The 18502-nt window shown below is 36.6% G+C and overlaps 2 protein-coding genes across 2 annotated transcripts; one reads left to right on the top strand and one right to left on the bottom strand.

Moving 5' to 3' along the window:
- Window positions 1-233: 233 nt before the first annotated feature.
- LOC104773174 (uncharacterized) lies at window positions 234-2964 on the bottom strand. Its single transcript, XM_087465448.1, has 8 exons — window positions 2707-2964; window positions 2528-2625; window positions 2294-2442; window positions 2158-2181; window positions 1778-2056; window positions 1340-1535; window positions 624-1108; window positions 234-523 (listed from the first exon to the last, which is right to left on the bottom strand). Exons 1-8 carry the CDS (start codon window positions 2962-2964, stop codon window positions 234-236), a joined length of 1779 nt encoding a protein of 592 aa, XP_087321574.1.
- A 12143-nt stretch (window positions 2965-15107) lies between these two features.
- LOC147938052 (uncharacterized) lies at window positions 15108-16282 on the top strand. The gene is made up of 3 exons (XM_087465447.1): window positions 15108-15710; window positions 15804-16031; window positions 16178-16282. Exons 1-3 carry the CDS (start codon window positions 15108-15110, stop codon window positions 16280-16282), a joined length of 936 nt encoding a protein of 311 aa, XP_087321573.1.
- The last annotated feature ends 2220 nt before the right edge of the window (window positions 16283-18502 follow it).

The following is an 18502-nucleotide window of genomic DNA, read 5'->3' as shown; positions in this document are numbered from 1 at the left end:
ATTTCCCATCTTTGTCTGTAATTAACACCTTCAATCCTTTTCTGGTTGTGACTCGAGAAAATGCAACATAAAGCTGACCATGTGTGAAAACCGGTTTCGGTAAAAACAATCCAACATGTTCTAGTGTCTGACCTTGACTCTTGTTTATAATAATTGCAAACGCCACGGTAACAGAAAACTGTTGTCGCCTCATACGTAAAGGAAACTTTGCATCAGGTGGACTAACATACATCCTAGGGAATAAGTACTCTATCACCAACCTTTTTTCCAGTCACGATTCTTGCTTCGATCACATGATTGGTCATCTGAGTAATAATTAGCCTCGTACCGTTACACAAACCTCCCTTAGGATCTATATTCCTTAGCAACATGACAGGTGCTCCTATTCTCAACGTCAAAACAGGGCTTGGCAGTCCAGAAACTTGTATACTGTTTAGGAATTCCTGAGTGTAGATCATATCATCACGTCCGCTTGTATCCGACGTTTCAATACTATCAGAGCTAAGATATCGCCTCTCCTCAGCTGTAATTAAGAAAATTTAAGAATTTTAGATATGTTTTTAATATTAGTATTTTTTTAAAAAAAAAAAAAAAAATCTCTATATCCTGTTTTATTTGCATACCTGGGAGCTTGGTAAGCATAAATTGATTGATCTTATCAACATCATCATTTCTTGGACTTAGAATAGCTCTTTGACTAAAGAAATTTGGATCAGTCCTACTTGCAAAATGCTCACCGTAGATTTCTTTAACTATTGCTTCAATATGATTTCCACTTGTATTAATTAACAAATCTTCCAGAATTTCGATCTCCACATCCCCACTATCTGACTCGTTGATTTTTCCATCCCCGATATCATGAAGCCATTTTGAAAAAGTAGCGAGAGCACCCGCATCCATACTATTACGTGCCTTGCGAAGTCTCAAATTTTGGGTAAGTTTAAGAACTTTACAACTATTCCAAAGAACAGATGAGTTGATAGATGCTAAAACTGTCGCTACTCTTCCTCCTTCCGTAATAACAGGTAGTATCTGTCTAAAATCACCTCCTAACACAACAACTTTACCTCCAAAAATCTTGTCACATCTCATGATATCGTTCAAACTCCTATCCAAAGTTTCGTAACAAAGCTTGTTCATCATTGGAGGCTCGTCCCATATTATAATCTTTGCTTCTCTAATTAAATCAGCAAGATCAGATTCGGCATCGATCGTACACACAGAATATTCATTAAGATTGATTGGAATACCAAATCTTGAATGAGCCGTTCTACCACCTTCCAAAAGCAAAGCACCTATACCACTTGAAGCAACATTCAAAACAATATTACTTTTAGACCTTATATCAGCACCAAGAATAGTCCACATGAAAGTTTTCCCAGTACCACCAAAACCATGAACAGAAAACATACCACCTTTGTCCTGATTCACGGAGTGAATGATTTCTTCATAAACACGTCTCTGCTCATCAGTTAGCATAGGTAACAACTTATCGTACAATTCCTGTTGTTTGTGAGGCCTATATATTCTCTCATCTACGTAAGCCTATTAACACATGTGTTCATTATACTATCGTCTGGTTTAGGCATTTTCTCGAAGGCGGTAAGAGACGTACCATTCGATCGCAACATAAGCTCTATTTCAGTTAAACATATATTTTATATCTGAGCCCGTGTCAATAATAGACCTACCACAGTAAAGTTAAACACTCAATTATAATATTTTCTTGCAAAAAAACTGAAATATTTTCACTTAACAAAAGAACATTTTGATGTACCTGGATCGTTCCTTTCTCTCCTTTCTTTAAACAAAATATCCTCAATCAAGATGTCCTTTGTTTTATTCCAAACTTCAAGAGGAACAGTTAAACTCTTTGTATGCAATAGGATCGCAAATAACTTCCTTAGAAATTCCCCAAAACACCATTCACTTGCTTCATTTATAGCCGCAATGTATTCCTTATCGTCATCAAATAATCCCAATGCATAGCAAGCTTCTTGAAAATCCTTGTAAAGAACACCGTTGACTGTTTTTAAATAGTCAAAGCTTGTTGGTCCTGGAATTTTATTAAGCAAAACTCGCAAGTAATAGGCTTGTCCTAGAGAAGGTAGTACGTACGTAATCCTGCCTATTACAAAAATTTTTCGTTTCTCAGACCTTGGCTTCCAAAGTTTTTCTCTCCTATTCCACACAATTTTTGATGGAAATTCAGCATATTTGAGTTTTCTGGCTTGGGGATAAATCTTGTTGCATTCCATCCAGCCCAAAAACTTAGAAGTTCTATTTGTTGTACGGTGCAAAACATCTTTTATTGGATCATCCTCGTCGTAAATAGCCAATTCTTGTCCTGGAAGATGAAACGGGAGTTTTTCTACGGCTGTAGTACGATAACAAATCGGGAAAGCAAAAATTCGCCAAGAAGCCTCACATGAAGATACATATCTAAAAAAGCTTGAATTAGTTAGATAAGTTTAAAAAATACAAATATTAAATATGAGAATGTTTGACAGTTTGAATAAACTATTACCTGCAATTGAAAAACTTTTTAATTTCATTTTCCTGATCTTCTTCTCCTACTTCGGCTCTAATATAGTCCGGACCTTTAGTGATGTACTTGAACAAGTACTTCAACATTTATATGCGCACAAAAACGGAGAGACAAATCACGATTATAGGGAATAACGTAACTATTATCGTATTGAAAACCCTTTTTTCCACAACTCTCCCATCGTTTCTTCGTCTATATATTGGATAACTAGCATCGTCGACAATAGTATTATCCATGAATGGTTTTGGGAAGAATTTAGTGCAATGTCCATTATTCATAAAGACACTATCTCTGTTCATAGGACCACACGGACCATGAATCATCACATCATAAACAACTTCATATAAATACTTATCCACCTCTTTATCAGGAATTCCATCGCTTATGAATTTATCAATGTCGTCTATTGTACGCATCTTATTGTCTGGATGTAAACAGAATCATGTGTGCATGAGGCAAACCCCTCTTCTGAAATTCTATTGTATACATGGCTGGAAAATATGAAAACAGATAAGCATTAATATATTGACATGATCGGAAGACTAATATAAATAATAATAATAAATATTATAAAACATACCAGAATTTACGATACCAAAAGTTTTCTCCTTTGTCACTTGCTCCAATAATCTATCAAGTTTCATCTTGAAAACTCGACTACATATATCAGGTCTATTTTCTTTACTAAGACGATGTCTTTCTAGATAACGATCTATTTCAGGCCACTTTGGGTTGCACGTAAAAGTTATGAACAGCAGGAAATCCATAATACTTGCAAGTAGCCATGGCGTCCATATAATGTTGCATCATATATCTCTTTCCGCCTGTAAACGATGATGGAATAAATATCCTCTTTCCGTATTGTGAAAGATCTCCATGTCCTTTTTCGGCAGCTTCGATTATCTTATCGACTCTTTCAGTTTGGAGCTTGCTTTGATTCATCCAAATATAGTTAAACCTGTTTGATTCTATAGTAGTAAATGCATCGACTAAAAACTGCTGGAATAATTTGCCTGCCATAACAATAATCGAGGATTCTTCATATCTTTCACATACTCTATACGCATAAAATTCTCTCATGGTGACCGTTTTCCTTTTACGTCCACGGGTATCCACGAACCCTATATTGATGCCTAATCTGTAACCATCTTCACCATAAGGAAACAACAATGGGTATTGTAAAGGCAAGTACGCGGGATGAAGCTCACTTACCCTCTGTAAATTACCCGAACGACTTTCTATAACAATGTCACGTTTATTCACACCAGCCGTAAAATCTCCGGGTATTAGAGCAGCAACCTCTTTGCTGGTAGGAAGATTATGAGTTCTTGCATCAGTCGTTCTTTCCAAAGGTAACATTAATCGCAAACCTTCGCTACCGTCCTCCATATTAAATCTTTCACTTGCCGATCTAAACGCCTTAACATGCGGGTTATGACTATCAAACATCTTTTTTAAGAGCTCAACAATCTCATGTCTTAAATCTCCCGAAGATCCTGATGTTCTATATCAACGCCAAAAACATAAAGTTATAATAATCATGATTAGTAGAATATATCAAATATTAAAAATATTTAACATATATTTGAGATATGACAAATATTTATATATACGGTCCTCTACCATTATTTATGACAAATATTTATATATACGGTCCTCTACCATTATTTATGGAATGGTTAATTTTTCTACCTAACGATGTGAATGAAAACATCATGTTGTACGCTCGTATGTTATCATGGAAGTTTTTACTCCTGTCGTCGTGATTATAAAACAACGATAGTACCGTTTTAGGTGCAGTCTTCAACGTATGAAGTACTACTTTGCCACGATGGCAACACAATGAAAATCCCGGCTTTGCCTTTTTAGTCCGTTTATTCACCTGTTCTCCATACCACATATATACTCCACAATTATCACATAAAAAATAAGGATCTCCATCATCATAATCACCTACATAAATATTTGATTAATAGTTTTTTATATGTATTAGTTAAATACATAATTACAAATCTATAATATAAACAATTAGATATGCATCGAGTAATACCATTATTTAGTAACTTAGCTTTTATGGGAGGAAACCCAAGAAACATGTCAGATGTCGTATTGTTATCATTAATCTTGAATGAATTTCTATCAGAAAAGCTATCAGAATCACTTTCATCGTTGGAATCCAAATCAGTTGTCTAACAACCCGTCCCGTGGACCCCACTAGCCTCACTGCTAGCCCACTAGCCTCACTGCTAGCTGCCCCAACGGACCCCAAGCTGGCCCTACAGGGTTCGAGGAAGGCCTGGCACACCAATTACCTACTGGTGGATTTGGATTTCTACAGTGAGGGGTTAGGATCGATGCCCTGTAGGGCCAGCTTGGGGTCCATTGAGACGGCTAGCGGGGGGCTAGCAGGGTCCACAGACGGTCCATTAGGGCAGCTAGTGGTGGGCTAGTGGGATCCGCGGGACGGGTTGTCATAAGTTGCGATGTAACATACGAAATCTTCGTGTAGTCCGGGAAGAAGAAAATTTTCTGCATAGGTAAGGATAGAATTAGTTAGTTAGCATATACATATATATATATATATATATATATTACAAAATTTCTTTACGAACATATAACCTTTTTTCTTTTTTTTGCCCTTTTAGAATTCAATATTTGCATTCCTATCAACCTTGCAGTCTTATGTGATTCAGGATTCTGAATATTTAATGCATTTGTAAAAGCAGGTAGATTTATCGGAGAACTAACACCTGTATTTCAATGTTGTTGCGTACGATCATTAGATTTGAATATAACATTTCTCTTAATGTAAAGAATTGAAAATGTTGTTACGTTTTCTAGAGACGACATGTGTCGATACATTCTTCCTCCGATATGGAAACTTCGAAGGTCTCATTATAAGACGTAAAGTATAACGATCTGCAAAATATAAACAAACTACGATCAAGAATTCATATAATCGAGTAATTATAATCCTTTAATTGATACCTTAATTTTCTTAGTTTTTTGGTGAATATTGCTGTTAGGTCTGTTTATATAAGGAGACATTACGTATATATCCTCTAAACTAAAATGTACTAATTATTGATATATACGAATATTAACATATGTTCCTATATATCCTCTTAACATTTAAAAAATATTTTCTAAACATATGTTATTTGTCTTTCTAATTAAATATGCGGGTCTTTGTTACATCTTTTAGAGATTTACTTTATTAGACTTCATCAACATTTTTTTTTTTGTTAAATTTCCATCATCTTTCATATGAATATTGGATTATAATTTAACCAAAATTTTATTCATATAATTTTGGTGTGATTAGTATATCATAATTGTTATAACAAATAAATTATTCCAACTTATAATTTAAATTCCTATTAGTAACATTATATTATTAATTTACTTTTTCGGTGGATCATCATATCGTAATTATTATTACAAAGGAAATTTAATTGTGCTATAAAAACTGACACTCGAGAAACTAATGAAAGTAATAATATCCCTTAAAAATTCAAAACAAATTATAAGAACATCATGATCATAATTATAAATAAAAATAGATATTATTATAAAATATGAAATTTAAATTTTATTTTGTAAACGATATTCGAAAGTCAATCCTTTGTCGTGTTAGATCTTTGCATCCATATTTTATTCTTCTCACAGCAGATAAAACCAGAAGCACCCTTATCATATGTGTTAATTGACTCGTTGATAGGCATTATATTGTACTCCATCCAAGTTATCAAATTTCGATTTCTTGTTCGTTGATTTCAATATACTATCTTCACCGTCATCAATGGAATTTTGAACATTAAGATGCGCCAATGAGTTATCTTCAGAAGATCTTTATTCTTTACTGGTTTTTCTAGATTTTTTTATCTGGTTCCGGAATGCTATCCTCATAATAGAAAATAAATTGTTCTGGTTGAAGTTGCGAACGAAATGCATCTTCATCAGCACTTGAACTTTTCTTGGTTGATCGACGAACTCCAGATGGACGTTTCATTATGATTCTTCACATATATATTTAAAACATGTTAGTATGAATTTACAATGATACAAAATATTGTAAAAAGCTTGACTTTTGCGATACCTTTTACGTCAAGCAGCACGAACTCAAGAATTGGTTCAGTTTTTTTTATCAGTTGACATGGTACAATTACAAGAACTAGGTAAACAACCCGCACATAGTGCAGATAAATCGATTCAAATAAAATTATTATGAGTAAAATTATTATTTGAGATCTAAGATTCGTTTTTATAAAACAAAATATGTAACTAATTTTTATTAATATTCATATTTGTGACCCGTGAAATATTTGAATGTAGAAAATTTTTTTAACGTGGTGGAGAAATTTGTATGGACTTTATTTTAATAAAATATGAATATCAATTAAAAAATAATTTTTTGTTTTTTAAAGAATAGTAATATAGATTCAAATTAAATGGCTACAAATAGTTTTAATAAATTTTGATTTAAATCTATAGTGGCATAGATGTAATTAGTATAATTAATGAGGGTTATTCGCTAAAATGTGCTTCGAACTCTCTGGCAACGACACATCAGTATTTTTTCAAGAATGATTCTCTATTAATATATAGGGGATAAGAATTATATATATAACATGTAGAAGTTATGTTTTCAGATTTGATAATATTATATTTCCTAAACTTTCGTATTAAATATTCACAATATTCAAAATTACCATTAAGTTTTAAATATAAAATTATTTGTAAACATAATCGTTAATGTTCATTTTCCTCAATTCTCGTATCGAATATTCAGTCTATTAAATTTGACCAAATAATTTTAATGTATTATCGTTATTTTTTTGGAACTTTGATTTATTTCAAAATAGTTTTACTTTGGTTGTAGGGATATTCTAACTATCAATATTTCCCAAACAATAATATATTATGTTTTATATTTATGTAAAGTTATATATATATATAGAATATTTGGTTTATTTCTAACATAATTCCAGAACATTTATAAAAGGGAATCTTACATCAAGACACACTTTTTGTAAAACTTTGTTCAATTGACACACTTCTTCACCATAGCACACTTTTCACCTCAATTTTCTACTGTTCACTTACTTTTTAGACCATTTCACCCTCTATAACATTTCATATCTCTTATCTCCTTCTTCTCTCTCCCCAATTCTCTTTTTTTTTTTCCTAACTCTTTTTATTTTTCTCTCTTTTTATCTTTGTAATCAATTTATTTACTTATTAAGACATATATTGTCAATTTTTTTTATATAATGCATTATAATTATATTTTTCCTACAGTTTAAAATCCATTTTACAATATTTAGGATGAATAATTATACCACACATTATCCATTTATCACTGAATATTTGTTCAATACTATGTGGATACTCAAACTAGGTAGATGGATACTTCTGGATGATCATCTTAAAAAATGAATGTCTAATTAATCAAACATCATGTCGTCCATATTTTGATGATGCATGAGATACTATCCAAGTGGTTGAATCTATGTGGTTATTATGTGTCCTACAATGTAACATCTTAGAAATATTCATTCATGTGGTCAATTATCCAAGCAAGTGAATCTATGTGGTCAACTATCCAAGCGGTTGAATCCACTTGTTCATATGACTAGCATGTCATTAATATTTACTAGCTAGTCTATTCATTCATACATAACCAATCCACATTTATTCATACAACCATCAACACATAACAAATCTACTGTTCATATCCATAAAAAATAGGTTTGTATAATGAAAATTTGATGTCATCATGTGGATGAGGTGCTATGGATACTGATTAGTTATACATTATCTATTTATATTTGAATAATTGTTCGCTATTATGTGGATGGTTAACATATCTAGATGAATACTTCTTTTTGGATGATCAGAGAAAAATATATGAATACCTAATTATCCAATTATAGTTGAATATTTGTTAATTGTTATGTGAATGCTAAAAATGTCTTATTATGTGGATACGTATTTGTGGATATGTATTTGTTGATACGTATCTGTGGATACGTATTTGTGGATACTAATGTCTTATTTGTGGATACTTATTCTAAAATCAAATCCACATGGATGATGAGTTATACACGTCCAATAAAAACTACTTGTGTTATAGTGAAACAATCGTTGTTAACTATCAAACAATTTTAACCTCATCAAATCCCCTAAAAAACTAAGCATGAAACCGTTCATTATATCATATCCTAAACCCTAAACCCTAAACCCTAAACTTTAGACCTTTACATTAGATCATAAACCATAAACATAAATTTTAATAAATGTAGCCAAATATGAAGATCTTTTACTATAAAACATGAAACTGACATGCCCCAACCTGTAAACCTTGAACCTTAAATTATGTCAAATTTTTGACTTCTTGCATTACATTCTTTATAAATTTCCAAATTCATTGATGTTGTTTGCTATTATGTGGATGGTTAACATGCATAGATGGATAATTATTTTTGGATGACCAGAGAAAAAAACATATGAATATACCTAATTAATTAAAAAACTTGTGGTTTAGTAAAGTAGCCATGGTAAACTATCAAACAATTTTAATCTTTCATGTCCATAAAATCAAGTCCACATGGACGCTAAGTTATACACGTCCACTAAAAACTACTTGTGTTTTGGTGAAATAGTCATTGTTAACTACCAAACAATTTTAACCTCATCATATCCACTAAAAACCTAAGCATGAAACCATTCATTATATCCTATACTAAACTCTAAACCCTAAACCTCTAAGCCCTAAACCCCTAAAAATCTAAAACCTAAACCCTAAATCCTAAATTTTATATCATAAACCATAATCATAAATTTAATTTCATAGAAATTGTAACAAATATAGCCAAATCTGAAGATTTTTTAATAGAACACATAAAACTGATGGTCAATAACATATGAAAAAAATTTGATGGATGATATTGTATATATTGAACATGAAACTAAATAATCATAAACATATAAGCATCTGGATTTGATTTTATAAATGATAAATATATCAAATTGCAAAATTAAAAAAAAAAGATATAAATGTGGCTAAGTAATATATATATATATATATATATATATATATATATTGTTATCCATCACTCAAGATTATTCAAGCACATATATCAAAGAAAGGGAGTAAGATAAACAAATAAATAAAAATTATTTGAAAATGGAGGGAGAGTTAGAGAGGGTGAGAAAGAAAGATAAAAGAAAGTAAAAAGAGTAAAAATAAAAAAATAAAAGAAAGATGTGTGTTGGGAAGTAATGTGTTTGGAGAGAGAGTTAGAGGGTAAAAAGGTAAAACACCATAAGAAAAGTGTGTGGTGGTTCAAAAGTGTGTTAGAATGCAATTATTTTATAGAAAAGTGTGTTAGAATGCAAAATTTTCTTTATAAAATTAATTGAAACCAATATGAAAACAATAAGATGTTTTGAAGTGATTGAAATTGTATGAAATAATTTAAACTTTCTGTAAAAAACATAAACCCAATAAAAGACTAAAATAAATTAAAACCAATAACATGTTTTGAAGTGATAGAAAATTTTCAATCTCGGGGTTCAGTTTTGATTCTTTTCCTTGTCTTCATGCTATGACTCCCGTTCGACACAACATTGCTTTCTGTATGATCTCTCTTAGATGAAGTCAAAATCGTTTCAGCTGGTGCGATTTGCAACTTATGATCGTCGACATCGGAAGAATTAATTGAAAGTTCATTCCTTCCATAGAGTTCTTACATTGAAATTATATACATTAAGTTTAAAAACATTTAGAATTCATAATGGTATCATGGTTTTTTTTTTTCTTTAGTACCTTGCCAAATTGCACAACCATGTCATCTTTTTCCCAAAACTTTTCGACAACATAAGCAGATTTGTCGCTATTTAAATTATCGATTGTAATCATAATTTTAAACAGCATAGTCTTCTCTACTAAGACCGAGAGAGATCCAGGAATAGCTGCAGTATCATCCTGACCATAGATGAACACTTGATTCAATACTTGTTTATATATTTTAAACCAAAAGAAATTCAAATGTTACTATACTTACTTTAGTTTTTTCCAAAGCCAGTTCTTCAGCTTTTTTTCCAATAAATAGTTGGGCAAGACCGTCAAAAAAGAGCAGCTTAATCTTTTGAGAATTTCTGTACCCAACATGAAGTATGAGTTTATATCTTTTAAACAGTTAGGCATCACTTAAAATGTATATATAGTTCCAAATCACAATTCTTAAAAAACATTTTAACAGTATAAGTGAAACTTACTTGTAATCAACATTTGTAACATCAGCATCACAAACTCCACAACTATAAAGTAAATCTTTTCCAGTTTGAGATTCTAGAGGATACGGCTGCACCTTCTTATTGCAAACTTTACAGGCAATATAGTACCATTTAGGCAACACTTCAACAGAATAAATCGTCGTGATTGTCACACATGTTCGCGCCTATAAAGAATAAACCAAACGTTCGTTCCCCCATATAAAGTATTCAGAAATATTTTAAGTCACATGACATCGATTTTCTCTTTAGAAACATTACCTCAAGGGCATAAATGATTTGGTCCATAGTACTCTTTTCGTTCATAATGAAAAACTCCTCATATAATGTCACTTTTGGTTTTTGAGGGCTTGGATCATCATCAAGTTGTATTAAATCAATAGCATCAGTGGGCAATCTGTAAAGTTATGATAATAATAAGAACATGTAAATGAATATAGCATGTCTTGCCGAATAATATAGAAGGTATATATATATATATATATATACTTACTTACTTTTTTTGAAACGCATCTACTTCAGGCATAACTGGATTTATCATATTGTCGGTAGAGTTGAACGCATTGGAAATACTATAATTCCCTGTAATGTGGATTTAATTGGCAACGTTAGATTTGACAATCATAAGTTCTAAGATTTTTCAGAAAGTCAGTAATTACCTCTACACTCCTTCAAGCATGCAAATCGTATTACACAAATGCAACAGTTTCTTGATGTTCTTTTATCTGTGTATCAAAGTCCTTTGCAAGATCACCCCACACCGTGCAATTCAACCGGGTTCTACTATATTACGAATGCATGAAATAAGAATAAGTATTTATATAGTATATTCCAAAATAATATTAATTTTAAAGAAAACTTATTAAGGAATCATACGTTAAATCTTGCAAATCGAAACTCAATTTGACATTATCCTTCCCTTTTGTTTTGACGCTATCAAGATTTCCGACACCAACGAACTGACCGATTACATCTACAAAAAATACATATAAATTAACTTTTTTTTTTTTTGTTAAATAAAATTTTAACTACGAAGTTAACAACTCACCAATTTAATTAAGCTAAAAAAATAAAGAGAAAGAAAACCCTAGAGGCGACGACAATGGCGATGTCTCTAGGTTTCTGATATGCGATTGAGCAGTGGGTTTATGGGTTTTCTCTTTGGCTTTTCTGGTCATCTATGGCTCTTATCTGGTGGATCTAATGGGGATTCTCGATTGCCTTTTCTGGTTCTTTTCTCTGAGATCCGGCTATGTGAGTGGGGTAAAGGATGGGGATTTGATATCCGAATTGGGATGCGATTGGATTTTATGTGGGTTACGGATCTCTCTTCATGGGAGATCGTTGTATTTTTGTTATAAGGGGGATTGAGGAGGTCTGGGTCGGATCTTATGATTTCGAATCGGAGAATCCTGACATTAAAGGAAAGTTGGATTTATCTGGTTTTCAGTGGGTATCACTGGGATCATCCTCCTTTGGTGGATAAATGGTGCTCTCTTCTATCACGCGATTTGATTGCTCAGGTAGATAAGGGTTTGATTTGGCTAGGGATTTTATGGATCCTTGTTCTTATGATCATATCGGTTGGGATTTGTGGGAATCAGAGACAATTGTGAAGCTCCTCTGATTTGTATCAAGATTTTCTTTTAGTGGGTATGTGGAGTTTATGTGCTGAGGTTTTATCAAGGGATAAGCGAAGAGATTCGTATCTGTTTGGGATTCGGTTTTTACTGTGTGTTGGGGTGATGAGGAATGGTAGAATCGTGTTCTTGCCTTTTCTATGGTTCGCTTTGATTATGCGATTTGCTTTCATCGTTTGGGGATTGCATTTTAGGCGGGATTCAATGCTCATGGTTTTTAATGTTGATTCTGGAGAAGTGATTGTGTGAATATTTTCTGAGACTGAGTATAAAAGCGTCTATCGAGCTAGGAAGCAATATCACTTCATCGTTGTTTATTCTCTCGGTTTGCTCCATTTTCATACATTTTCTGTTGAGGTTTCTGGTGCATTGCTTATTACTATGTCGCAAAGCATGGTGTTGGGTCAAAGCTCAGCTGCGAAGGGGGTAGTTCCTCCGGTGGTGAAGTGCAAAGTCAAGGTTCCTTACTTTGACAACATGGCGCTCATCGAGGGTTATTCCAAAACTGTGGTGGGTCGCTGCATGAACCCGAGGTCTCAAGACATGAAGGCTCTATTGGCTACATTTCCCCGGATTTGGCACCTTGAGGGTAAGGTGGTAGGTGCAGATCTTGGGATGGGGAAGTTCCAGTTTGACTTTGATGAAGAAGCAGACATGGTTAGAGTTCTGAAGATGGCTCCCTTTTACTTTGATCACTGGATGGTGTCCATGGTTCGTTGGTGCGCGAATGTGGATCCCTCCTATCCCTCGATCCTTACGTTTTGGATTCGCGTTATGGGTGGGCCCTTTCAGTTTTGGGCTGGTCCGACTTTCAGGAGTATTGGTGAAGCTTTGGGGACTGTGTTGGATGTTGAAATCGATGGAGGGAGAGTCCAGGTGACGGTGGATGGCCGTAAGTGTCTTTTCTTTGAGACAGAAGTAGAGTTCTTCAATGGAGAGGAAACCACTGTCTCTCTTCGCTATGAGAGACTGTTTGGTTTTTGTCGGAAGTGTTTCAGCTTGTGTCATGATGAGGACCACTATCCTTTATTGGAGGAGCCTACTCAGGAACCACCGGTCTTGCCCAAGGAGGATGCTGATCGTAGACATCAGAGCTATAGGGGTGCGGTCAAGTCGGAGAGACATAGAGGTTCTGGCTCGGAGAGTGGTGCGGATGGAGGGCATCGGGGTAAACAAAATGGAGAGAGGTCACAGGCTGATGGGAAGAGGCCTTATGAGGGGAGGTTTGACAAAGGTTTCAAGGGTAGGTCAGTTGTTCCAGTTGGGGGACCGGTGGCAAAGCAGCGCCGTTTTCAAACCTATGTGCAATACAACAAGCATCGCCATCTTAGGGAAGCAGCGCGGAGTCGCGAATCTCATCTTGAGAAGACGGTGGGTGAGGGTGTTTCTGCTGGTCTGGAGGGTTCAGAGGATGGTTCTCGCCCACCAAAGGTGGTTCGCAAGGCCCTGTTTCAGGAGGAAGATCCAAAGGCTAGTGGGAGTGGGGGGTCGCTTTCTCCGCATGGAGTCGAGGCAGTAAATGTTGTTGGTGCTTTGGTGGGATCAGAGAGTTCAGTAGCGGTCACTTCTGCGGAGGGAGAGAAGGGTGGAGTGGGTGCTTCTATTACCACTGGAGACATTGATGTTACGATTATGCAAGAACCTGTTGAGCAGGGAGTGGTTGCGGATTCTGCTATGATTATGGGCATTGAGCAGGAGGAAGGTGATTCTAATGCCACTGTGGAGGACCCTCATGCTATGCAGGTCGATGACGATTTGGTAGAGGAAGATGAGGCTAAGGATCAGGGTACTGCTGGTACAGAGGAGGAGACCCTTTCAGGTGAGGAACTTGTCCTTGCAGGGACGAAAGCGCTTACTGTAGGCAAGATACCGCAGGTGGGGGGTTCAGGTCCTTCTATGGGTGTGGAGAAGACACGCAAGGGAAAAGGTCTTATGGGTTCTCAAGGTCTTGGGTCCAAGAAACTGAACGTCTACGTGCGTACACTGCGTAAGCATCCTGCTATCAAGAATGTTGTTCCGGCTAGAGGCATTCTTCCCCTGAAGCCACAGGAGATGGAGAAGGGTGCTGTTGGTGGAGCTAAACCACCAATCCCAAAGGTCATCAAATGAAGATTTTAAGTTGGAATTGCCAGGGGCTAGGCAATAAAGCTACACTTGGGTATCTCAGGGATTTATGGGGGAAGCACAAGCCTGATTTTTTGTTTTTGTCAGAAACAAGACAGCCTTTTTCTTTTTTGGAATCTTTTGTTGGTCATTTTGGTTATTCTGCTTTAAAAACAGTTGAACCTATTGGTTGTAGTGGTGGATTGGCACTATTTTACAATAATAATAATAATAATAATAATAATAATAATAATAATAATAATGTCTCTTTTTTATTTGAATCAAACAGACTAATTGATGTGGAAGTTATTTATAAAGGTCACACAATCTACTTATCTTTTGTTTATGGGGATCCGGTTCCTAAGAACCGTGATCTAGTGTGGGAACGGTTAACTCGAATTGGATTGGGAAGAGATCAACCTTGGTTTCTAATTGGTGATTTTAATGAAATAAAAGGTAACCATGAGAAGAGGGGCGGTCGTTTGCACCATGCTTCTTCTTTTGTTCCTTTTAATACTATGATTCGTCATTGCGGGTTACTTGAGTTCCCTTCTTTGGGTGATAATTTCTCTTGGAGAGGTTGGCGGGATAAGAAACCGATACGGTGTAGGTTGGATCGGGCTTTAGCAAATGAGCAGTGGCATGATCTGTTTACTGACTCTTTCACGGAATATCTACCAAGGATTGCATCGGATCACATGCAAGTGATAGCAGTAATTGAAAATAAAATCCGCCGAGGTAAAAGTAGTTTTCGCTTTGATCGGCGTTGGTTAGATAAGGAGGGTCTTTTTGGGGCCATTGCGGAAGGGTGGGAAGTGGGGGATGGTTCACCATCTACCTCTCTAGTGGACAAGATAACTACTTGTCGACGGGCTATTTCTCAGTGGCGGAAAGCTCAGGTTCCGTACGGGCGGGAAACAATTGAAGATTTGAAATCTAAATTGGCGGCAGCACAGGAGAATGATAGCACTACGGTTGAGAGGATTGCAGAGCTTACTTGGAAATTACGGGAGGCGTATCGGGATGAGGAGGTCTATTGGTATCAGAAAAGTAGGAGTCGGTGGATGAGATTTGGGGATCACAATACCAGTTATTTTCATGCTCAGACAAAGCAACGTCGGGTCAGGAACCGACTTGTCGGTCTTTATGATCAACATGGTACGTGGTCAACAGAGGAACCTGTGATCCAAAATACTGCAGTTTCTTATTTTTAGGAGCTGTTCTCTTCATCGAATCCGTCGGATTTTGAGGAGAGCTTGGCCGAGAGCGATGTATTGGTTGGGCAAGCGACAAACGTTTCTTTGACGCGGGAGGTGTCTGAGTTGGAAATCAAGCAGGTGTTGTTCATGATGCATCCGGATAAGGTTCCGAGACCGGATGGTATGACGGCATTATTTTACCAGAAAGCTTGGAATACGATTAAAGCGGATCTGGTCCTTCAGGTTAATTCTTTTCTTCAAGAAGGAGTTTTTGATAAACGGTTAAACGAGACAAATATTTGTCTTATACCGAAGGTGGAGAAACCGACCAGGATGTCTGAGTTACGTCCTATTAGTTTGTTTAATGTTGGGTATAAATTATATCTAAGGTATTATGTCAACGACTTCGTGCTGTTCTTCCGTCCCTGGTCTCCGAAACTCAGTCGGCGTTCATGGCGGGTCGGTATATTTCGGATAATATCTTGATCGCTTAGGAGATGTTTCATGGGCTGCGTACTAATCCTTTGTGTAAAGGGAAAATTATGGCTATCAAAACGGATATGAGTAAGGCCTACGATAGGGTGGAATGGCCTTTTGTCGAGCATTTGCTAAGAAGGATGGGTTTTTGTGAAAAATGGATTTCTTGGATCATGTGGTGTGTGACATTAGTACAATATAGGGTCTTGATTAATGGCCAACCTCATGGGTCAATTGTTCCACATAGAGGGTTGAGACAGGGCGATCCTTTATCGCCTTATCTTTTTATTTTATGTACGGAGGTGCTTATTGCCCATTTTCGGAAGGCCGAATAAGTGAAGCATCTGACTGGTATCAAGGTCTCAACTGCTTCTCCTCCTATCTCTCATCTATTGTTTGCGGATGATAGTTTGTTCTTTTGCCGGGGGACAAAAGAACAGTGTGAGGTGTTGTTGAGGATCCTTAAGTTATATGAGCGGGTTTCGGGTCAGCAAATAAATTTCCAGAAGTCTTCAGTTCAATTTGGACACACGGTGGATGTTGATCTCAGGGAGGAATTAAAGGGAGTTTTGGGTATATCAAACATGGGTGGGATGAGTTCTTATTTAGGCATACCGGAGAGCTTAGGTGGTTCTAAGACAAAGATTTTTTCTTTTGTGCAAGATAAGCTGCAAGCACGGGCTACTGGATGGCCCGCTCGATTGTTATCCAAAGGGGGTAAGGAGGTGATGATCAAGTCGGTAGCTACGGCGGTCCCTACCTTTGTGATGTCGTGCTTCTGTCTCCCAAAGACGGTAACCAGGAAGCTGACTAGTGCCATCTCGAACTTCTGGTGGAGTTCGTTGGGGCAATCAAGGGGTCTCCATTGGATAGCCTGGGACAAGCTGTGTTACAGCAAAGATGCTGGAAGGATGGGCTTTAGGAGTTTAGATGATTACAACACAGCTTTACTTGCCAAACAACTTTGGCGTCTTATAACGGTTCCGGATTCTCTTTTCGCACGGGGGTTTAAAGGTCGTTATTACCGGCACTCCGATCCTTTGGATCCAATCAAATCTTACTCGCCGTCTTATGGGTGGTGGAGTATAATTTCTGCTCGCTCTCTGGTTAACAAAGGACTGATTAAAAGGGTAGGATCTGGTGATTCCATCTTGGTATGGACTGACCCATGGATTCCTCCTCAATCCCCGAGACCAGCAATGAGCATAGGGTCCCCTTCGGACCCTCTACTACGCGCTTCAAACCTTATTGACAGGAGTTCTAATTCCTAGGATGTGGCTAAGCTTGCGGTTACTTTTGTTCCGGAAGATGTGGCTACCATCTCTGCCATACCTTTGCGCCAACCGGACAAACCGGATTTGCCAGGTTGGCATTTTACTAAGTCGGGTAAATATTCAGTCAAGGCAGGGTATCATATTCTTCGTTCACATATGCTGACTCCTGCTTCCCCGCAAGTGTTGGAACCCAGCATTGTCGCGCTTCCGGCTTTTACGTGGAAAATTAGGTGTCCCCCAAAACTCCGTCATTTTATGTGGCAAGTGCTTACGAGATGTGTGGCAGTTACGGCTAATCTGCGGAAACGTGGTATAGGTGATGATGCCTTGTGTAGTCGTTGTGGTGCTCAGGATGAAAGAATTAATCATGCTCTCTTTGAATGTGCGCCAGCGAGACAGGTTTGGGCGTTGTCGCAGTTTCCGACAGCTCTGGGTGTCTTCCCATCGGGATCAGTTTTCACTAACATGGATTTTCTCTTTTGGCGGTGTACCAATGTGCCAACACAGGAATTTTCCCGTGGATTCTGTGGTATATTTGGAAGGCACGCAATGACAAGGTTTTTAGTAATCTGGATTCAAATCCCCTAGCTCTTTTATGGATCGCGGAGGATGAGGCAAAGGCTTGGGCTCTGGCCCAGACAGAGGATATGGTTTCAGATATGGTTTCAGATTTGTCTGGAAATATTGCAAGTACACTTGAGAGGACTGGGCGATTAGGATGCCCTAGGTTCCCCTCGAGTTTTATGTGTTTTGTAGATGGCTCTTGGAAAGCAACATATAGCTATGCGGGTCGAGGATGGTTTTGTACGTCACCTTCGGGTAGTGCTCATTCAATGGGAGCTGCAAACCTTCGCCGCAGTCTCTCTCCCCTTCATGCTGAGGTTGAAGCCCTTATCTGGGCTATGCAATGCATGATTGGGGCGGACAACCAATCTGTCGTCTTTCTTACCGACTGCTCCGACT

Source organism: Camelina sativa, chromosome 9, assembly GCF_030686135.1.
Source record: "Camelina sativa cultivar CO46 ecotype springtype chromosome 9, ASM3068613v1".
NCBI lineage: Eukaryota > Viridiplantae > Streptophyta > Magnoliopsida > Brassicales > Brassicaceae > Camelina > Camelina sativa.
The sequence above is the reverse complement of the archived record's forward strand: the minus strand, read 5'-3'. Positions and strand labels throughout refer to the sequence as shown.